The sequence below is a fragment of the Citrus sinensis genome, chromosome 5, assembly GCF_022201045.2.
Source record: "Citrus sinensis cultivar Valencia sweet orange chromosome 5, DVS_A1.0, whole genome shotgun sequence".
Taxonomy (NCBI): domain Eukaryota; kingdom Viridiplantae; phylum Streptophyta; class Magnoliopsida; order Sapindales; family Rutaceae; genus Citrus; species Citrus sinensis.
This window is the reverse complement of record NC_068560.1, coordinates 24,699,845-24,718,807: the sequence shown is the minus strand read 5'-3', so window position 1 is coordinate 24,718,807 and position 18,963 is coordinate 24,699,845. Positions and strand designations below refer to the sequence as shown.

The following is an 18,963-nucleotide window of genomic DNA, read 5'->3' as shown; positions in this document are numbered from 1 at the left end:
AGATGTAAATCTAGTATAGTGTTAAAAATTTAGCTCTTTTAACAAAATTTCTTTTTAACGTCCAAAAGCTGTCTGTTTGCAACCAATGGAATTAAAACCTAACCCTTCAGCTTCTCTTTTTGCATGTAAAGCATCTACTTCTTGTTTGGATATAGTAATGGATGCATCACGCACCCGTATTTTCTATTGATTAACAAAACTTGAAGTGCTTTGAAATTGATTTCCACACTCAAAAATTGCAATAAGTTAAGATTTTAGTCTCAAATAATCATTTCACAAGTCTGCGCACAGTCCTACCCCTACTGTCCAACAGGCTATTTATCTTAGTTGGATCACAACCAACTGGTGAACCAACACTCAAGAATATACTTTATATTCCGCTGAAATGAAATCTTATACATTGTTACATGACACGGCAGCAACAAGTCCAGTAAAAACTGGCATAAGCTCATGATTCACAAACTTGACGTGCAGAATCATGTTATGAATACAACAAGGATGATATTTTCCTATGATGTACAGCTACTAAAGAATATGACAGAAAAATGGACAGGAAGTACGAAGCAGGGGAGGGGAAAAAAAAGAGAAAAAAAAGAAACCTCCGCGCCTGAGACTTCCACAAAAAAGGGACAATTCGAAGGATATTAGTAAACTGATGTTGTCAAGAAGCATTACTCTATCGACCACCAGCCATGCTAGCCTTTTCAAGTGCTAGTTCTTTGGTGATAAGTCTCAGTAAAACTTGCACTAGCTCTCTTACTCTAGCTTCCCTGGCCATCAGAAGAATCAGGGTGTCAATATTTTATCAAGAAAGCAAACAATCTTCTGTAATTTTGTTTCTTTCACCTTTCTTCAAAAGTTGCACGATAAAATTAAAAAAAAAAAAAAATTCCACCACCATCCTGCTATTGATCAAGTAGTACCATTATTGAGGGTGATTTGAGGAGCAGTTCTCTCCTTTAATTTCCTCTCACACAAACCTTGGAAGAGGAAGGAGAGGGTGGGGTTTGGTGGTACCTAGTATACTGAAGAGAATATCTTATAGCTTCCGCATGCTTTTTGAGCCTACCAATTTATCCAACTAGTGCATATAATTTGAAGAATATCAAATTCTTAATGAAAGTAGAATGTCACTTGTATATTTCATATATGAAGCGCACCAATTCCAGTTGTTGCTTCAAACTTCTAATTATAGCATCATTATGTTGTGTTGCAACACAGGGATCCCCATTGGTCTCATTATTATACATCTCTTCAGTATTTGTGTACTTTCTGACACATTGCATACTTACTGACACATTGCCTGCTTCCAAGCATTAAATGAAGCAAACAATGGCTATACAACAACATAGAAAAAGTAACTGACTGTCCTATCCATCCTGCATGATTCAGTTTAAAAGAACAAACTGAAAGCACCCAAAAGTCTTATCACCTCACCTTGATATGACAAGTTCACAGAAGGAAGGGAATAGAACAAGAAGATGCGGACGCTTGTCACTGTTCTCGTCCATTGCTAGGCCACTTTTCAAAACAGGATGTAGTGGCAAAGCAGATGCGGTGTCCGGGTGAATTTTTAGACGGGCCAATTCTTGAAGAATAAAAATTATTTCTTCAAGCCTTGCAGCTGGGAAATTACGTTCACCTGCAGAAACAATCAGAGAGTTCAAAAATACAACATTTAACGTTGAATAGCAGTGATAAAATATTGGTAGAAAATAGAAACATACCCAAGTCATTCTCATCAATCAGAAACCTGTTCAAGATGTATTCACATCTGCCCATAAGTACTGTGATTGAAATCTTGCTGACTTCAGCTCTTGTCAAGTTCCATTTGCTGGCTTCATTGTCAGAACTGGAGAAAATGTCACTCGTATGTCAATTGTCAAATCTTTGAATTAACAGGTTTGCATAAACAGTTACAAAAGAATGTATACATCTCAAAATGAAGGTGGTTGCACAATTGCAGTTTCACAACAAATTTGATCATATTCTCCTAGAAAATTAGGAGTTCCTAGATTGACAGCTTTTCTAGTATTGGTATATACCATACCGATTATCATGTAGAACTACTTATACAAGTTGCAGCTTAAACATTCGGGCTTGATGTCTTCGTATGGTATTGCAGACCAAAAAGGTTATATTTATAACAGTTGAACTGTCAACCTAACAGCTTAAACTTCTAAGTGGCATTCTTTGAAATTTATAAGAATTTGATCAAGTTCTCTCCATTTCTAGGCATACATTGGAATACTGAAGATAGGGAACACAATTCTAAGAGTTAAAGCAAGAGCATACATGATCTGGAAAAAGATATGAAATAATTTATTACCTGCTCAGGGAAAATAATTTATGCAAGCACGCCAAGGAAAATTTGCTACAGTGGGCAGGCATTAGTTCCACTGTCTCAACGGGCAAAGAGCATGTGCGTGATGCACAACGGTCTATGGTGGAAATTAGCCGTTGCAGAACCTGTTAAATATTAGTAACACCAATAGAAAAATATCAAAATGAGTCTTCTTTAGGCAAGGGATGCTAGTTTGAACAATTTAGTCCATGGCTTACATCAAAAGGCGCATCAATTGGTGACTTGAGAATTTTATCACCAAGAATGTCTAATATGGACATCTCCAGTGACTCATCAGCACCACTAAGAGCTACAGCAGAGAGTGAATTGGAAGGTAGAGCACGGCCACAATAACCCACAAGGAATATTTCATAGACATCTGCGACTTCTTTCCAAACTCGTAATCTTGCAGGCCTACTAATTTTCATGTCTTGCCAAAAGTTCGCAGCTAATTTGGTGACATCATCAACGAGAATGTGGTTGAAGCCTTCAACGGCTAATCTCCAAAGAGAACTATCTGGATTGTCTCTTCTTGTTGTCATGCACCTGGACAATTAACTTGATTATTTTATTTCTGCCCTAAATAATTTCAACTCATAAAAACATAATTCCCAACATATGATTCAGTGATGACAAGAAGGTGCAAGAAAACATATTTTCTCTGCATGATTACATTACATCAAATTCTATTAAATATTGAACAGTGCACATAGCATCATGCACAATACAGAAATTACAAACAGGAAGAAATGTTGCCCTGTTTATCTATTAGAATCTTCTGCCACACATGATAAACAATGCCGTCCTTCTTGTGGAAAGATATCAGATATCCAAATCCCTCCCTCTTGTAGGCAGTGTTTAATTGTGACTACATTTTTTTTTATTATTATTATAACCTCATGCACGCATTGAAGCTCGGACCATGCAAAATGCGGAACATAACTTATTGTTTCCAGCATCTAACAACACAATGAATAGCATATTATAATCGGGCATTTGTCCTAGCAGATTGATATCTGATATAATTCTTTTAAATTGATTGCGGAGCATAATATATATTGCCAAAGAAAACTAAAGAAATCTGTACCTTCCAAGGTTTTGAATAATTTCTGGAAAGATGATACACTTTTCAACAGCTGGTGCCTTCAGGAAAAGATCAACCACTACAGGAATGAGCTTTTCTGCAAACAAATGGTTTGGGATGGCTGTTGTGACCGATCCAGAACTCTCAGATAAAGCGCTGGCATCTTTTGGGGTTGTGGGGGCAGTACCATTAGGCTTGTCATACTTCGTCCTCACATGAACGTCTATGAAATGACAGAAATTTCAAGCTTCTTGCTTCTTTAAGATACAATAAAAAAATGGGTGAAATGATACAATGGAGTACCATGAATATTGTCACTAGTGCTAGGTGGCTCTTCCTCATCTTCCTTCTTTTGCAGAGGAGAATCTGATCTTGGAAGATATTGCAAAATTTCCCTAAGGAGGACAAGCCACATTGAAGAAAGTTGCTCGGTTGGACTTAGAAGAGGAAGGATCTCCAGTATAGTTCGTAGCACTGGTGGAACATGTCCCTAGAGGAAGCAACATAAGTGTTATTCCAAAAGAAGTGAACTAGAAAATATAAATTGTTGGTATTGAATTCAGAAAATATTCATCAAAATTGCAATCCCCATGCCTAAAGGGTGCTCTGGGCTTCAATGTCTAAAGAGTACCAGGGTTAATCTTTTCTCTTCGTTCATCTAAACTGGGAGGGGGGTTTTGAGATAGTGTTAAAATTGGCATAGCATTATATGGGAGTGGTTAGGTATACTTTTATATAGCAGAAGAAGCTTTTCTTTTTTGCTTGCTTAGTGAACAGCTAGTCCACTCTCTGTTCTGATTTTTCTCCATTAATACATTTTTGAGTTTCATATATATAAATTAAAAAAAAAAAAATCCGATCCCCATGCCAACTGAAAAAGACAAAATGTTTATCTTCCATGATTTGCAAAAACGCACAATAATCGAAGAACCATATAAACTATGATACGAAAAGACAGAAAGAAGTGCTTGTAACAACTTATTGATGCTCCAAAATTGCAATCATGGCAAAATCTTGGTTTATTTAATCATTAGGGACTGCCAAGCAAACAAATTCCGCAGAAAGCGAGAATTAACCACATAATAATGCATCTACCCCTCTTCATCGACATTGCTTTTTTGACCGGAAGGCAGTAGACATTAGCAATTCCAAGGTAATTAAGGTAAGTGACAAGAGCTTTCTTGGAAGAGGCTGACTTGAAATCATGTCACTTTAGAATTCATTCATACCAATGACATAACGCCACATTTATTATTTTAACTTCTCTTCTGCTGGGAACACCAAATTAATTATATAATGATATCATGTGCCTTCTCTAAATTAACTATTATAATACTTAACACCAAATAAACAGTGGTGACTACCATTTAGACAGAAGATTTCTTTCTTTTTGGAAAATAGGAAAATAAAAATGCTACTTTGCTCAAATGGATAATATTAACAAAATTCCCAAAATTAGAAAAGATTTAATGCCCTCACATTTATTGCATGTTACTTATTCAATTTTGGGGGCATCTTTGGTCTTTTACGTCTGTAATAAATGCTAAAGAAAAAAGTGACGAGTGATTTAACTTTTTGTCTAGTTGTAATAGGACAAAAGGGTGTCTCAGTATTTTCCAGTGTTTGATAATCTCGGTGATATCTATTTTGGGGGCAAATTAGACTTACTCTTCGTTTCACAAAAAAAAAAAAAAAAGAATTACTCTTCGGAAAAATAAATAGGAAGAGAGTTCAATAACAAACTTACAAATTCAATTTCATAGTTATCATGGGTTATCATCGTCTGCCTAACAGCCAAGTCAATGATTGCTAGCAACTGTCCGTACATGCGATCATCAAACATCTTTTGAGCTTGTACGTATAGTTCTCCTGCAAGTGCCAACAGAAACAAAACATAAGTTCGCCAGAAAGGAGTTTCATTATTTCAAAAGCAGTAGCATTATAATATACAGCATTGATCAGCTTGCCATCAATCAAAACATAAAATTACCAAGCAATAGATGCTAATTTCTGGCAATTACAACTAGGCATCAAGGATGGTTATCTTAATCAATATTCTGTCATTTGGACACATTCATGTTTGCTAGTACACTCTCAAAATCTCATAAATAAAACGTATCTTGAACTAAATGCATTACCAAGACCATGCAAAATCTCCTGCTTCACCTTCCCAGCTGCATTATCACTATAGTTAGGTGATTTTTGAAGAGCATACTCATAAACATCAAGTACTGAATTGAGGTAAGCCACTGGCAAGTTTCCCTGTTTCATTAAATCATTTTAGAAGTTAGAAGATAACTATTAAATATGATAAGTGTTGATTATGACTTAATTCTATGGTTTCATTAGAACAATCATTTTAAATAAGTATAAATGTTATTGAACACAAGATGTGATTATTACCTTGGTACTATGAGATAGAACAGTTGTCTGCAGACAATTTATAGCAGCAAGAGAAACTTCTTTACTACCATTTAAAATACTATTCTTTACAAAATGAAGCAAAGATTCCCATCCTGCATCACAGGACATTATATAACACTCATATAGGTCCACAAGATGATAATAAGAAGATTTTTTTTTTAAAAAAAAAAGTTCAGACACATCAATATCCAATTTAGGGCCCACCTGTCCAGAAATTGCTTAAGTTTGCAAGGAATGGGAAGAAGGAGCGTAATAAACGGGCTATTCCACCAAGGACGAGTACTAGTGTCTCATCCCACTGTTTTTGAGCTGTGTTACGACTGCAATTTCATTATGAAAATGAGAATGGATGCACCAAGAAAAGGCAAAAAATTCAAAGGGAAAAAAAGTCAGAAGGAAAAAGAAAAAAAAAAACAACAAATGGAGGAAAGCACAGACATAGAAAGAGAGAGAGAGAGAGAGAGAGAGAGAGAGAGAGAAGAAAACACCTATGGTGTATAAGCATGTGAACTGCTTTTCCTCCTCGAGTACCAAGTTCTTTCCCTTGCCATTCATCTTTTGAGGAAGTCGCAGCCTAAATGCACATATTTCAAAGTCAATGAAAATAGGCCTGAAAGAAAAAAAAGGATCTTGATGCCTGCACGGTTGCTTATCCATACCATGTGTGAAGCACAATCTAGCATAGGGAAAACATAATTCCAAAGACAATCCTCCCACATGCTTTCTGAAAGTTTCTGCCCATGACTTCCAAGAGTTTGAAAGAGTGTTCGAATGGCTGAATTCCTTACCTGAAATACAGATTAGAGTTAGAAGTCTTTACAGTGGTCAAGGTTATTTAACACAATACAAGAGTTCCAAAATTAAGAAGGTGAACAGTAAGAATGGAACAAAAAGGAATCTCCCTGGCAGAAAACAAAGGATGTGACTAGCATTACATCAGATGATATCTTTACCAACCAATAGCTTAACCATAGTTTATCATCTAGATTTCAAGTATGAGCAAAAAAATGTATCATTTATCTACATGTCCACAAGCATCACCTTATCCTGAATAGGCTACATGTTCCAAAAGGAAAGAGCATAATTGGAAACTCCAAATGAAAAAGCATAATTGGGATGACGTTTGCCAGAAAGTAGTTCACATGAACTGGAAATAGGGAATTCCATCCAAAAAGCAAGCTATTATACCTCTGGCCTCTCATCAGCACCAAGCTTTTTAAGTAATGAGAAAACAGCAAATAGTAACTTGTCGCGATCCACCATGCTTATTGAGTGATTTTGATCATCCAAATTACTTAATGTCTTTTCTTCTCTCTTTTCACCATCCATTTGTTTTGGGACAGAACACAAATCCTGATTTGCTGTGGTGTCATAGAAAAGATAAAATATTACTTAGTTGCAAGAGTTCACTATTTTGATATTTAATGAGCTACTAGATCTGAAATGGCAATTTAACCTGCTTCCTTTTCCTCTGAAATGCCGTGGACAAGCCCCTTGGCAATAAAATCAGTGGTAGTCCACAAGAGGCCCACTGCTGTCAGGCTTATATTCAACTCAGTCTTCTGACTACTGTATGCTCCAGTAACATCCACACATCTGTAAAAGTCGTCTCATTAGTGGCACGAACCAACATAAGCAGTGGTGAAGATAGTCTTCTGTTGCAATTATGAACTCCACAAATACTAGGCTGAGAATTACTTATCAGGATGCCATCAGCCAAACATGCAAGAACTTATTACACAGTAACAACAGGAGGAGCCTTTTGTTAATTCTTTTAAGATCTACCCTAATTTCAAGGTCTACCTTTGTTTAGTTGTTAGCAAAATTAGAGGCACTTTGACAGAGAATTAACCACATCTTATTTTCCTTTTCCTACAACAAAATATCAAAACAAACTAAACATTCTCCGTCATCCATGATAAATGCATGCTTCAGGCTATTTATGAGATCAAATGGCAACATCATTTAGCATACTAAATTTCCATTTTTTACATGTATAATTGATAAATTGAATCTTCATTTAAATGAACCAGGAAAAGCTCGTGATTAAGAAAACTGTATCATATGTTCATACATGATAGACGGTATGCACATGGATGGTTAGAGAAGTAGAATATTACACAGCATGATTTGATAATTAGTTACCAAAAAAATTGCTGAATTTTGAGATCTTACTCATGGATGCAGTCTGTGGGTATGCTGGAAAGTCCATCATTCATAATGAAACGGAGGCTCTACAAGAAAACAGAGAAGTTAAAATGGGTTTGCAATACAAATCCAACCATTGTTCATATAACATACATGCAAGAATTTTTGCATATCAAAGAGCAGGGAAAATTAAAAAAGATACAAAAGTACGGTATGCATTTCCCTCGAAACAGAAAATCTTGCTAAGGTCTTCGCTGACCTGGAATCCCAAGGTGATGAGATCCTTCTCTGATGCATCTGCTACAGACCTAAATGGAAAAGAAAGTATGGACAAAAAAATCACACCACCAGAAAATAGTCATCCTTAAACTACTCTTCCCCTCTATGGTCCCAATACAAGTACTTACAAATGGCGAAAATACAAGCACGTGCACAGCATACCTCAACAATTCAAGTATACTTGGCCAACTATAATGCAATTTTTCTCCACATCTCTGCAGGGAAACATTGTGAGGAATATTATAAGTAAAGAGCAAAGGCAGTTAAAAAAGAAATTGATTTATGATCAGTTTCCATCAGTGACATATTACCTCTAAAACATGCAGAAGAATTTTCAAGGTTCCAGCACGAACATCAGTGCTTTGGGTAGAAAAATAAAGAACCCTTAGAGGGGATATAACAGCACATTCAATTGATCTCAAATCTCCATGCCTAGATTCAACCTAGAGATAGAATAATCAGTTTCTATTTTCCATAGGATATGGGTTATATTATCAATAAACCATGTTAAAATTCTCACTTCATCAGAGGTGCCACGTTGCCTAGATGCGCTATCCTGGAACTTTTCTGACCCTAAAACAGCACATATTGATTGATCTAATGCATCAAGTGCTATATTTCTTAAATGCTGATTAGAATTATCAGCAAGCTGCAAAAGAAACTGTAATGGTAAGAAAAAGCAATACATAGATAGCATAAGCATTATGCACAACATTTAAATCATGATCACCTCAAGAAAGTGGCCGACGACTTGGTCCCAGAGTGGCTCTACCCCTGTAATAGTAGATGATGGAGATTGAGGTAAAAGGAAAAAAGCTTAATTCAAAACACAAACAATATGCATACGTCCTACCTTTAGCAAAAGGTCTATCAGAGAGAAATAATATGTTAATGCTCGATTCCATATCAATATGATCCAAAAGCCATATTCTTGTGGAATTCCTACTATTTATTCCTTCTTTTTTAACATAGGTTTCTTGGTTTCCTAAAAGAATAAGAATAACTAAATAAAATGCAAGTCTATCAGGGACCACTTTTATAGTGGAGCTTAGGCTTTGGTGATATTATGGGGAAAAGTATATAAAAGACAGAATTCACCAAGCGTAACTCAAAGATATCAAATGACTTGTCCAAACCAAGGAAAACGGGAGATGGCAAAGGGTTAGTGGGTGTACAAAAACAACATCCATCATTAAATTTATTTTGTATTGAACTACTAAATAACATAGTAATAACTTAACAACACTGAACTCTATACAATTTATATTTTAACATCTGCAAAAAATTGACATTACGTACTATGAAGATTATTGACAAGGATAGATATCATTCTTTCCACTGAAAAGCTGATACTTCCTATTTTCTGACTTGATGTTGGTCCAAAACTACTTGAAGTCCCAATCATGCATTGATGTGATAGCTGATGTAGTGCAGAAAGCAGTGATTTAACAGCGGATATATGCATCAATGCTGAGCTCTCAAACAGCTATGCAGACAGAAAATACTAGGTTAGAACATGAAGCTTCTGTTGGAGTATAAAACACTCACGCACACATTAGAGAAAATAAAATGTTCTGCTAAGGAACTTCTCCATAGCAACCATAAAAACTGTTTAAAATGGTTCTGAAGAACAGAAAACATAAAAATTAAAAATTGGTAAGTTCTTACAAATTTCTATTCAGAAAGGTCAGAAAATTAGTCAATTTCAGAACACCATGGTATAAAATTCTTTATTCGTCCAAGGGGAATCGTAAATGTATGATATTTAGCTTTTTCCAGAGAGGAATTTCCACAGATACAGAAATCTAGTATTTGTTTGACACTAACCAAAAAACAAAGTTTACCTGAGAATTCAAGGAAGATAGAACATTGAAGTCGCTGTACTGGCCAGAAGATTCTCTTGCAAGCTTTGAGGAAGCTGTGGAGACCTCCTTTAGATACAAAACGGTATACTTGTAGCGTTATATGATGACTGATAATAAACAACTTTCTAAGATATTCATTTATTTTCCCACAAGAAACTGAGAAATTTAGAATAGGAAGAATAGTAAAGAGTTGCATCTGTGATGTCAATCAGTTGTCCAAAGGGTCATCCAAAAAGAGTTCCTCAAATATTTATTTAGAACATGAAGAAGCAAGATATGCAGAAAGCATCTATTTTAGCAAAGCTACATTTGTAGTGTTTTTCTTTTTATTACTTCAATAAGTTTACTTGTTTAGCACACAAACACACAAACACACAAACAGTCAAACACACAAAGCTAACCAGCTAAAACCAGAGGGTGACAAAATGATTTTGGCCAATTTCAAAACCACAATGTCTTGTAGTCTATCATTTTCCAGTGACTTAGAACCGTAGTACAAGTGATATCAGCTCTGCAATCAGGAAGTTTTAAATTCTGAATAAAATTGCCGGCAAAAAGATGTTTTTACTTGTGATTCGCTTAAATCCAAATATTGTGCAAGGGCAACTACATTTTAATCCCATGGATTTAAAAAATATATCCCACTCCTAGAGTTACACCATCAAATTCTTTTGGGCCACGACTTTCAACCCACTTCTGTTACCTGCTCAGGGACTGCTACCGAATTCTATCCTCACTTGCTACAATGATTTAAATCTCACAGGGAGGATATTGTATGCAGAGATGCTTTTTAAAAGGTTACCTGTGTGGTGGCATGAGGAGAATGGATAGCCCGGTCCAGAGCAGCCAAAGTTTCCAATACCTACATTCATTTGCGATAAAAATTATAAGGTATGAACTTTGTCTATTTCGGAACATAGGTAAAAGCAGATAAACATACCAACACCCAGGACGGGCCTAACACATTGTGCAGTCGATGAGCAATATTGAAGAGAGTCCTTAATGCCTAATGTGAAAGACGAATTGAATTAAAGGCATTTAATAGTTAGAAAACTAGATGTCCAAAATAAATGTGCAGGAAAATAATACCCAGTTAGGTTAAAAATATGAACTGAATCTAACAAACTCACTAAACCAAACACAATACCTGCACATTCTTGGGAGTAAGGACAATGTTATCCTTCTGATCAACTAAAGATTCGGATCGTTTTGAACCAGGAGACTGTAACACAGCACTGAAATATCAACTTTCGGTCAGGATTTCAGCATTGCCAGAGCTATATTTTCAAGTTTTAAAATAAGACAATTAAATGAGGCAAATCCATTTTAGAGACAGCCAAGAAAAAATTGTTAATCGATAGCAAAGAGTTACCTTCTTCTATCAGATTCATTGGGAATGTTGATAGTAAATTTGCAAAGGGACGCTAAAAACGAGTTTAAAGGTTCTACAGCATGAAGAACTCCACATGCCTGACAAAAACAAATAGATACCATAATCATCTATGCCATGTAAATAACATTAAATGTCATAAAATTGACAGCTAATATGGTAGAATTCTTGATTCTGTCACTGTAAGGCAACAGATAATAGAATATTTATTTATATAGGCCTTTTTTCATTAAAGAGAGAGAGAGAAAGAGAGAGGCCAACCATAAAATAGCTAAATCAACAGGCATGTTATCTCTTAGTAAAGTCAAGTGAAGTGACATAAAACCACCATAAGTTGCACTATAGTAGTATGATTCAGATTCAAAAATATTATTACCTGAGTGAATGCCTGATATCCCTTTAAAATCTCCAATATAATAGCCTCTCCATGTGACCTTTCAAAATAAATCTAGGTCAGATATACATATCCTCTTCTTTAACCTATCGCTTTTGAACACTACAACAGAAAATCTTACACACCTTGACAAAATAAGGGACAACGCGTCAAGTATGGTCAACCACAAAGAATCAACCATAGAGATGCAAAGAACTGCAGTTTCTCCCATGCATTTTGGCAAAGGATCATAGTCACATCTAGGAGATTCAAGCTAGAATAAAAAGATGTGATTTAGTAAGTACAAGCATCAAAGAAATGGAAATTCAAAAATATATATATATATATAACTACCTCCCCAACATCCACTGCTTCATCTGTCAACGTGGCTACAGTAAAGACAACACCTAATAAACCTTCAATTGCCAAAGTTATTGAATGGGCTTCACTAGCAACCAAGACTGCAGCATTGGATGCATCATTATCAAGAATCCACTCAATTCCTGCAGAAATTACAAGCTTTAAATTTCTGGGGTCATCAATACATGAGAATATGAAATGATTGTGTCCCTTCTTTAACAAAACTTCATTCCTTTTCAATCGAAAGGATAAAAGGTTAAGGATGTTTCCAACAAGAAGAAGATTCACAGAGTCAGAACAAGTTGTCAAATTAGACAAAAAAACAATAATTTTCATTTTCCCTTTTCCCATCCAAGGATGTCAAGAAAACCACAGCCTGTTGTAAATAAGTAATTTTAGACACATCATGATTTAAAATTACAAGACGACAAACACAAAGCCGCCGATTTCTTATCAAAGGTATAATTAATCAAAAAGTCATCACCTTTGGCTTTGCTGCTAAACATCCCAGCAACAGCTGAAAGGCTCTCCTCACTGGTCTCTTGAAACTAATGAATTAAACATTATATCAGATAAAGAAATAAAGTCAGGCTCAAATATATCTTGCTAAATTACAAATTTTTAATCAACTCTAAAAAACGATATCCACTTAGTAATTCAGTGTGGAAGGTAGAAATTGAACAAAAATTGGGGTAGTAAGGTACAGTAACTTCTGTAGTCTGGTTGAGACAACTGAAAATGATGGCATTGTATAGAATAACCTTAATGTTTTTATTAAGAATAACCTTGACATTCTTATCAAAAAAGAATGTCTTGATATAATTTTTTCACAAATCGATTTAAGGAACTATGGCCAGAGGGTAGTCTTGCTATAATCAAGACAATGGAAACTATATCAACTTTCTCCAGGACATACACAGATATAAACAATAAGGCTAATAGAAATGAATAGAGGATAAATTGAAAACATTCCTTCACCTGTACACTCGAAACAACTCGAGCAAGAGCTTTAACCATACCCTCCACAACATTTGTATTCTTGGGATTCCTGCAAGGCAGATATGAAGCAAATTTAAACATATTACAACCCAAAAGTTTATTTCATTTGTGGACAAAAGACAAAAGAACAAAAGGAAAAAGGTTATTCACCGAGAATAAACATTTTCTACAAAAATACCAAATTCTCGATTAACTACCAATGATGTATCAATCACACATCCATATTGTACTTTGCCATGAACGACTAGAGCCTAATATGAGAAGAGAATTGATTGGACCTCAATCAACAAACTACATTTTTAACTACTGAAATTTAGTCAAGGGTTTATCCCACTGCTAATCTCTTGAAATATGTTTAGTTAAAAAAACCAACTTCACAATCACAAAAACAACTTCATTTCGACAAGGTAAAAAGATATTATATCATTTCCACATGACAAAACGATATTATATACTGATTTATTGATTAGCACAAATGTGGCAGCCACCATAAGTAGTATTACCATAAATATCAAATAATTATTTTCTATAGTTGCATGTTTTCAATGCTTACTGATTTTTCCGTTGGAAGTGCAACACATTAAGAAAGTCATTGACAGATTTCAGAATGTTTAAGTTGCTCCTGAAGCCTCTAATTTGTACCATGCTAGGGTTACAGCTCAAGAATAATAGAAATTGATTTCTCTTCCACATGGCTACTGAACTAAAGGCCTTTGCAGCTGGTAAAATGGCTCTTGAATTTCAATTAGACGTAAATTAAAAGGCCTGAAAACTGCATTATCAAGATGACAGTGGTGTTGTGTACGCTAGAAAGATTGAATGGTCCTGAGCAACCCCTCCACAAATACAGCTCTCATGTTTATGTTCATTACATATCAGATTGGCCATTTCTCAAGCAACATTGCACCTTTGTACAAGCTGGTTGATTGCTATTAAGGACTACAGTTCTCTTTCCACACTGACCTCATTAAATATCATTAAAAGCAGAATGGTGCCAACTAAAAGGCCATAAATCCCTGAACTGGCTCGACTTAGTGTGTCATAATTAGCAAATATTCGAAATGAATTATGTGTGAACATCGTATCTCTTTCAGTTTTGTATACTATACGTGTACAACATACGCGCGGAAAGAAAATGTTCATCCAGAGCTATATAGCTTACATATCAAAGTTCTGGAAAAGAAGTCGCAATGTCCGTGCCTCCACGCAAAAACCCTGTCAAATTCCACCACCTCTTATTTCAGATAAAAGTTAGAAGCAACTAAGTAATCAGTCATTGTTTTATGTATATATTTAGGAATAAATACTGTAGCAACATCTAAGTTGTCGAGATTACCCTCAGGATCTCAAGAACCAGAATGCGATGCCACAGAGGCAGATCAAGAAATGTAACCTTCACCAACATACTAAGAAATACCTGCATATGAAAATAACTGTTGTTGAATCAGTAATAGAAAACTAACATATACAGAACAATGTGATGGCCGGGCATATAAGGGAAAAAGAGCGCTGAGAAATATGACTCAATTCAAAACCTTAAGACAACTCATGGGTGAGCATAAATGAAAGGTAAGAATAGAGCTTTTACTTTAACCTGTCATTTGAAAAAAAATATATATATATATATAGATACAGCACTTCTTTAAGTGGTCCACGTTGATGAACAATCATTCATAACATCCTCCTCAAAGGAAAGAAGTAAAACGTGGCATTACAACAAGGAAAACAGCATGTTTCCAAGCAATTTTAGTTAAATAGCATTCAAACAACAATTCACAAGCTGGTAAACTCCACATGGATTTGCATTTCAACTTTCTTTTGGCATTTTTAGAATTGAAAAGCAGAATTAGAGGCTTGCACGCTCAAAGCTAGAATATTGGAGCAAGATCATATTAATCAAAATAAGCAATTAACCACTCTAAAAACAGATTAGAAACTAAGGTCATGTGTTTACTTTTTCTATGATCTTTTCATGCCGATTGAAGTAAAAAAGTAAAATAAAAATTAGGCATACCTCACATTCAGTAATAAGCGATGAACTGTACAGCCTGATAATATGAGCAACTGACCGCAAGACCAAACGACGAAAATAAGGCTCCCCAGTCTCACCTTCATTCTGAATAAAATTAAACACAATAGAGAATGTTAAAACACCACAAGAAATAATGATTGACATAGTTAAAGAGGAAGTTTATTAAGTTACATATTTTCAAGAACAGATACCTCAACATTGGTGCGTAGTGAAGTCATTAAAAGGGAACAAATCTGGTGACGCAAAACCTGCTCCACAGATACTTTTCAACTACAAAAGTTTTACTAGCATGCTAACACAAAAGATAGATGAATGTTCTTACTCACTAATTTTTATAATCACCTGCTCATATGACACTAACATCCTGAAAAGAGAAACATGATTGGACAGAATGAACCTGCAACATGCAAGCATCAACAATTTTGTAAAACATACATAAGAACGACACAGTTGAATTCACTAGCAGAATACTTCTTACAAAGAACACAGACATCCTAGAAAATTTCATTGCTCCTGCCATGGCAGTGATAACAGAAAAATAGACTCTCATAGCCTTAAAAGTTGTTCTATAGCTGTTCTTTATCTAAAAGTACAAGTGTAAACCAGCCAATAAGTTTATGCAAGCCTTTCTATTGAATAATGAAGATATTGGAAGGAGCTGATATATTTGGATGAGTTAAAAACCTAGATTTAAAATTCCATAAGATGATTTTGTGTTGACTACACAGAGAAAAAATGAAGTTGGATCAGTAAGTGTTCAGGTCCTCTTGCATCAGCAGATCAAAGATAAACTAGAAATAAAGTCTTATGGTAGGCAGAGTTCTTACTCAAGAATATCAAGTACGAATGTCCGCTGAAGAGTATTGACGTGTAGCCAAGATGCCTGTAAGGTAAAAGCAATATATATCTGCCTTAACAAAGGGAAAAATAACAACTGAAAGCCATTCAATAAACTCTGAAAACTCAAAGTAACATTCGGCTAATAATGCCATTTGGTAGAAATTTTTTTTTTTTAATTTTTCTCCCCTTTTTCTTTGAAAAAATTTGGTAGTTTCAATCTAGCACATACAGATCCACCTGCAGCAAGAGCTGTCAGGTCTTCAAGCAACTGAAGCCCAAGCTTTCCTGCTTTAGTTAGAGTCTCCCTCCTTAATGATGGACCTTCAGAAGCAAATTCATGCTCCAATGACCTGTTCGTGCATAAGTTAGATAAGGGGAAGTACTAGAGTGCACATTTATGAGGCCTACAAATTTACACATATGATATTACATACTACTAACAATACAGATATACACAAAGGTAACATACATATAGGAAGGCAAATGTCAGTATACAAAATTATTTACCAGATTCACTGGTGCACAAAGTTTTGAGTGGATAAATCAACGAAAACATACTCTGAATGATTGATACTGCGACTGACATCACCAGTAACTGAATTGGTTCTAGTAATGTGAGCTCCAGAACCAAACTTCCCCATAGGAAGGGACTCAGCACGAACAACATGATCAAAGATCAGGGCTACTGCTTGTCTGAAGGTAGCTGCAGCAGTACTAGAACAGATTTACATGAAAGCAATCAGAGAAGGGTAACATCTCCAGAACAGAGTCAGAGTTGGTGAAGAACACAAGACTAAAAGAAGTTGGCGGTTAATAATGCTCTTGGCCGATGAGGTAACTTACTTCCTCACACTGTCAGAAGATCTGTTGTTCTCAAGAAGCCGAAGACAGATACCAAGAGCTTGGGCCATATTGTCCTGAAATTAATAAAAAGTAACAAAACTCAAAGCAAGAAATGTAAATTGTACAAAAGGGATGCAATGAATGGAATGTGTGCTTTAATAATCCTGGGCAGATATCTAATCAAAAAGTAGCTCTCATTCATACCATCAGGTGCACAAACAAAATGGGAACTTTTAAATGTTAATTAAGCATGTTTAATCACTTCTCCCAAGATGTCAATAACATGGTAAAGAATAAATTCATTAAGATGGCAATGCGATGTAAAATCAGGGGACGTATCATTATCTAGCAACGCTAATCTATGATTAGTTGTCTGAGCAATGAAATGAATTACAAAGGTATCATAAATAAGCAGGCTCCTGATTACTTTTCCTCAAATATATCAAACAATTATTTAAACCCAAGCAAATCCTATGGAAAAGACTAAGATAGATATGTATGATCTAGATTCAAAATAAATTAGTAAATCCCCAGAGTTTTCAGTTGTTATTGAAATAAATAAAAATTTCAGGGAAATATTTGTGAGGGAAGTAACTCTGCTTCTAATCAGGAGAATTTATATGCACTCCCAACTGGTAAACCTGATAACTAATTTCATGAATATGACTATCAAAAAGCAGAATGGAACCAGTGTTTGCTAGGTGAACCAAGAAATTTTTGACAGAATATTTTGAACTTGTGTTTTTCAGTAAAAATATTCTAGGTTAGAAACTGGAATCCAATATGTATATTGGGCTCTCTGCATTGATAATACATCCTGAAACCAATGGCCATTGCTTGCAAGCAAATAATAGGAATATAAGCTTCTAAAATGAATTGGCACCTCATTCTCAGGATGTAAACGTGACTGAAATATTATCAATATAGTCTGCAAGGTCTTCAGCTGAACACTCTCATCTGCCATGTCAGCATGCTGCAAGCAGTAAAAATAGCATAATTAGAATTATGAAGCAAATATTGTTCTAATGTATCAATGAAAATTTTTAGCAAAAAGCACATCGACATGCCAAATCAGGTGATCACTTACATTTTTTAACATAGAAAATATCTCCTTTAGTGCTGATGGAGCAACTGCATCATGAGATATAAGCTTTTGTATACATGAAAGTCCAATAACACTAAGTTTCACAGTTCTAACTTCACAAGCCATCAAAAATATCCGTAGTATGTCTTCACTCTGTCCAAGTTCACTTGGACTCGACAGCGATCGAAGCTGCAGTGATTACAAATCCATGTCAAATTGACATTAATTTACCAACTTCATAACTCATCAACATTGGCTATAATCATGCCAAAATTTCACCAATTTACAATAGTCTAGTTCAACATACTCTTAGCAACCGCAAAGATACAACAATTCTTTTCAAAACCTAACAGGCAACCAATTCCAATAACGTGAGTACGTGACTGTATCAAGCTGAGTCAGTAGAAAGTAATACTATCTAATCCAAAGCTTTCTTATTAACTAAACAAAAAAGACCACTGTTTTCCAAAACCGAAAAAGCAACTGAATAAAGTCAGGTGACTGTATCGAGCTAAGTCAATATTTGATAATTCAATGTAATTCACCAGTTTTTCAGTTTGCAACAAGATGCAGTGACTTTCTCAGATTTCTAAAACGCCGAATTTAATTTAAATACGAAAAAAAATAGCAGCATTTACTTTGTATTTCATTTAAAAACAAAAACAAGTGAGAATTGCGACCTTCAAGATCGCGTGCTCAGCTCCGTCCTTGACGGCGGGATAGCGACGGCGAGCTTCAGCTGAGAGAGCTCGAAGATCGGATTCTAATACGGCCATTAAAGCCATATTCCGAAGCTCTCTTAGATCCGTGCGTGTTTGGGTAAGAAACGGAAATGGAAATGGAATGTTGAGCCCTGTGCGCGCGAGAGGGAGATCTGTTGTGAGAGAAATTTGTCACT

General features: G+C 35.4%; 2 protein-coding genes across 11 annotated transcripts in view; one reads left to right on the top strand and one right to left on the bottom strand.

The window, feature by feature from the left end:
- LOC102619574 (probable RNA helicase SDE3) overlaps positions 1-18,963 on the top strand; it is a 90,884-nt gene that overhangs the window by 48,699 nt on the left and 23,222 nt on the right. The gene's annotated exons all lie outside the window — the stretch shown is intronic.
- On the bottom strand, positions 347-18,950 carry LOC102616955 (uncharacterized). 10 transcript variants are annotated; one of them, XM_006471702.4, is made up of 44 exons: positions 18,746-18,950; positions 18,069-18,254; positions 17,865-17,954; positions 16,982-17,055; positions 16,697-16,852; positions 16,368-16,488; positions 16,126-16,181; positions 15,641-15,695; positions 15,490-15,546; positions 15,281-15,382; positions 14,603-14,683; positions 14,429-14,481; positions 13,246-13,315; positions 12,752-12,815; positions 12,262-12,410; positions 12,054-12,181; positions 11,911-11,968; positions 11,517-11,614; positions 11,292-11,379; positions 11,085-11,150; positions 10,947-11,006; positions 10,124-10,210; positions 9,579-9,765; positions 9,010-9,053; positions 8,800-8,928; positions 8,591-8,722; positions 8,442-8,494; positions 8,260-8,308; positions 8,028-8,086; positions 7,309-7,448; positions 7,041-7,213; positions 6,512-6,640; positions 6,341-6,426; positions 6,057-6,172; positions 5,832-5,944; positions 5,567-5,690; positions 5,176-5,297; positions 3,732-3,918; positions 3,432-3,651; positions 2,563-2,890; positions 2,330-2,469; positions 1,728-1,852; positions 1,438-1,642; positions 347-770 (listed from the first exon to the last, which is right to left on the bottom strand). In XM_006471702.4, exons 1-44 carry the CDS (start codon positions 18,848-18,850, stop codon positions 677-679), a joined length of 4,959 nt encoding a protein of 1,652 aa, XP_006471765.2. In that variant the 5' UTR covers positions 18,851-18,950; the 3' UTR covers positions 347-676. The 10 variants fall into 10 exon arrangements, with proteins under 10 accessions (XP_006471765.2, XP_024951722.2, XP_024951723.2 ...); XM_025095954.2 differs by lacking the exons at positions 8,591-8,722; positions 8,800-8,928; XM_025095955.2 differs by lacking the exons at positions 16,697-16,852; positions 16,982-17,055; positions 17,865-17,954; positions 18,069-18,254; positions 18,746-18,950 and having other exon boundaries at positions 16,376-16,448.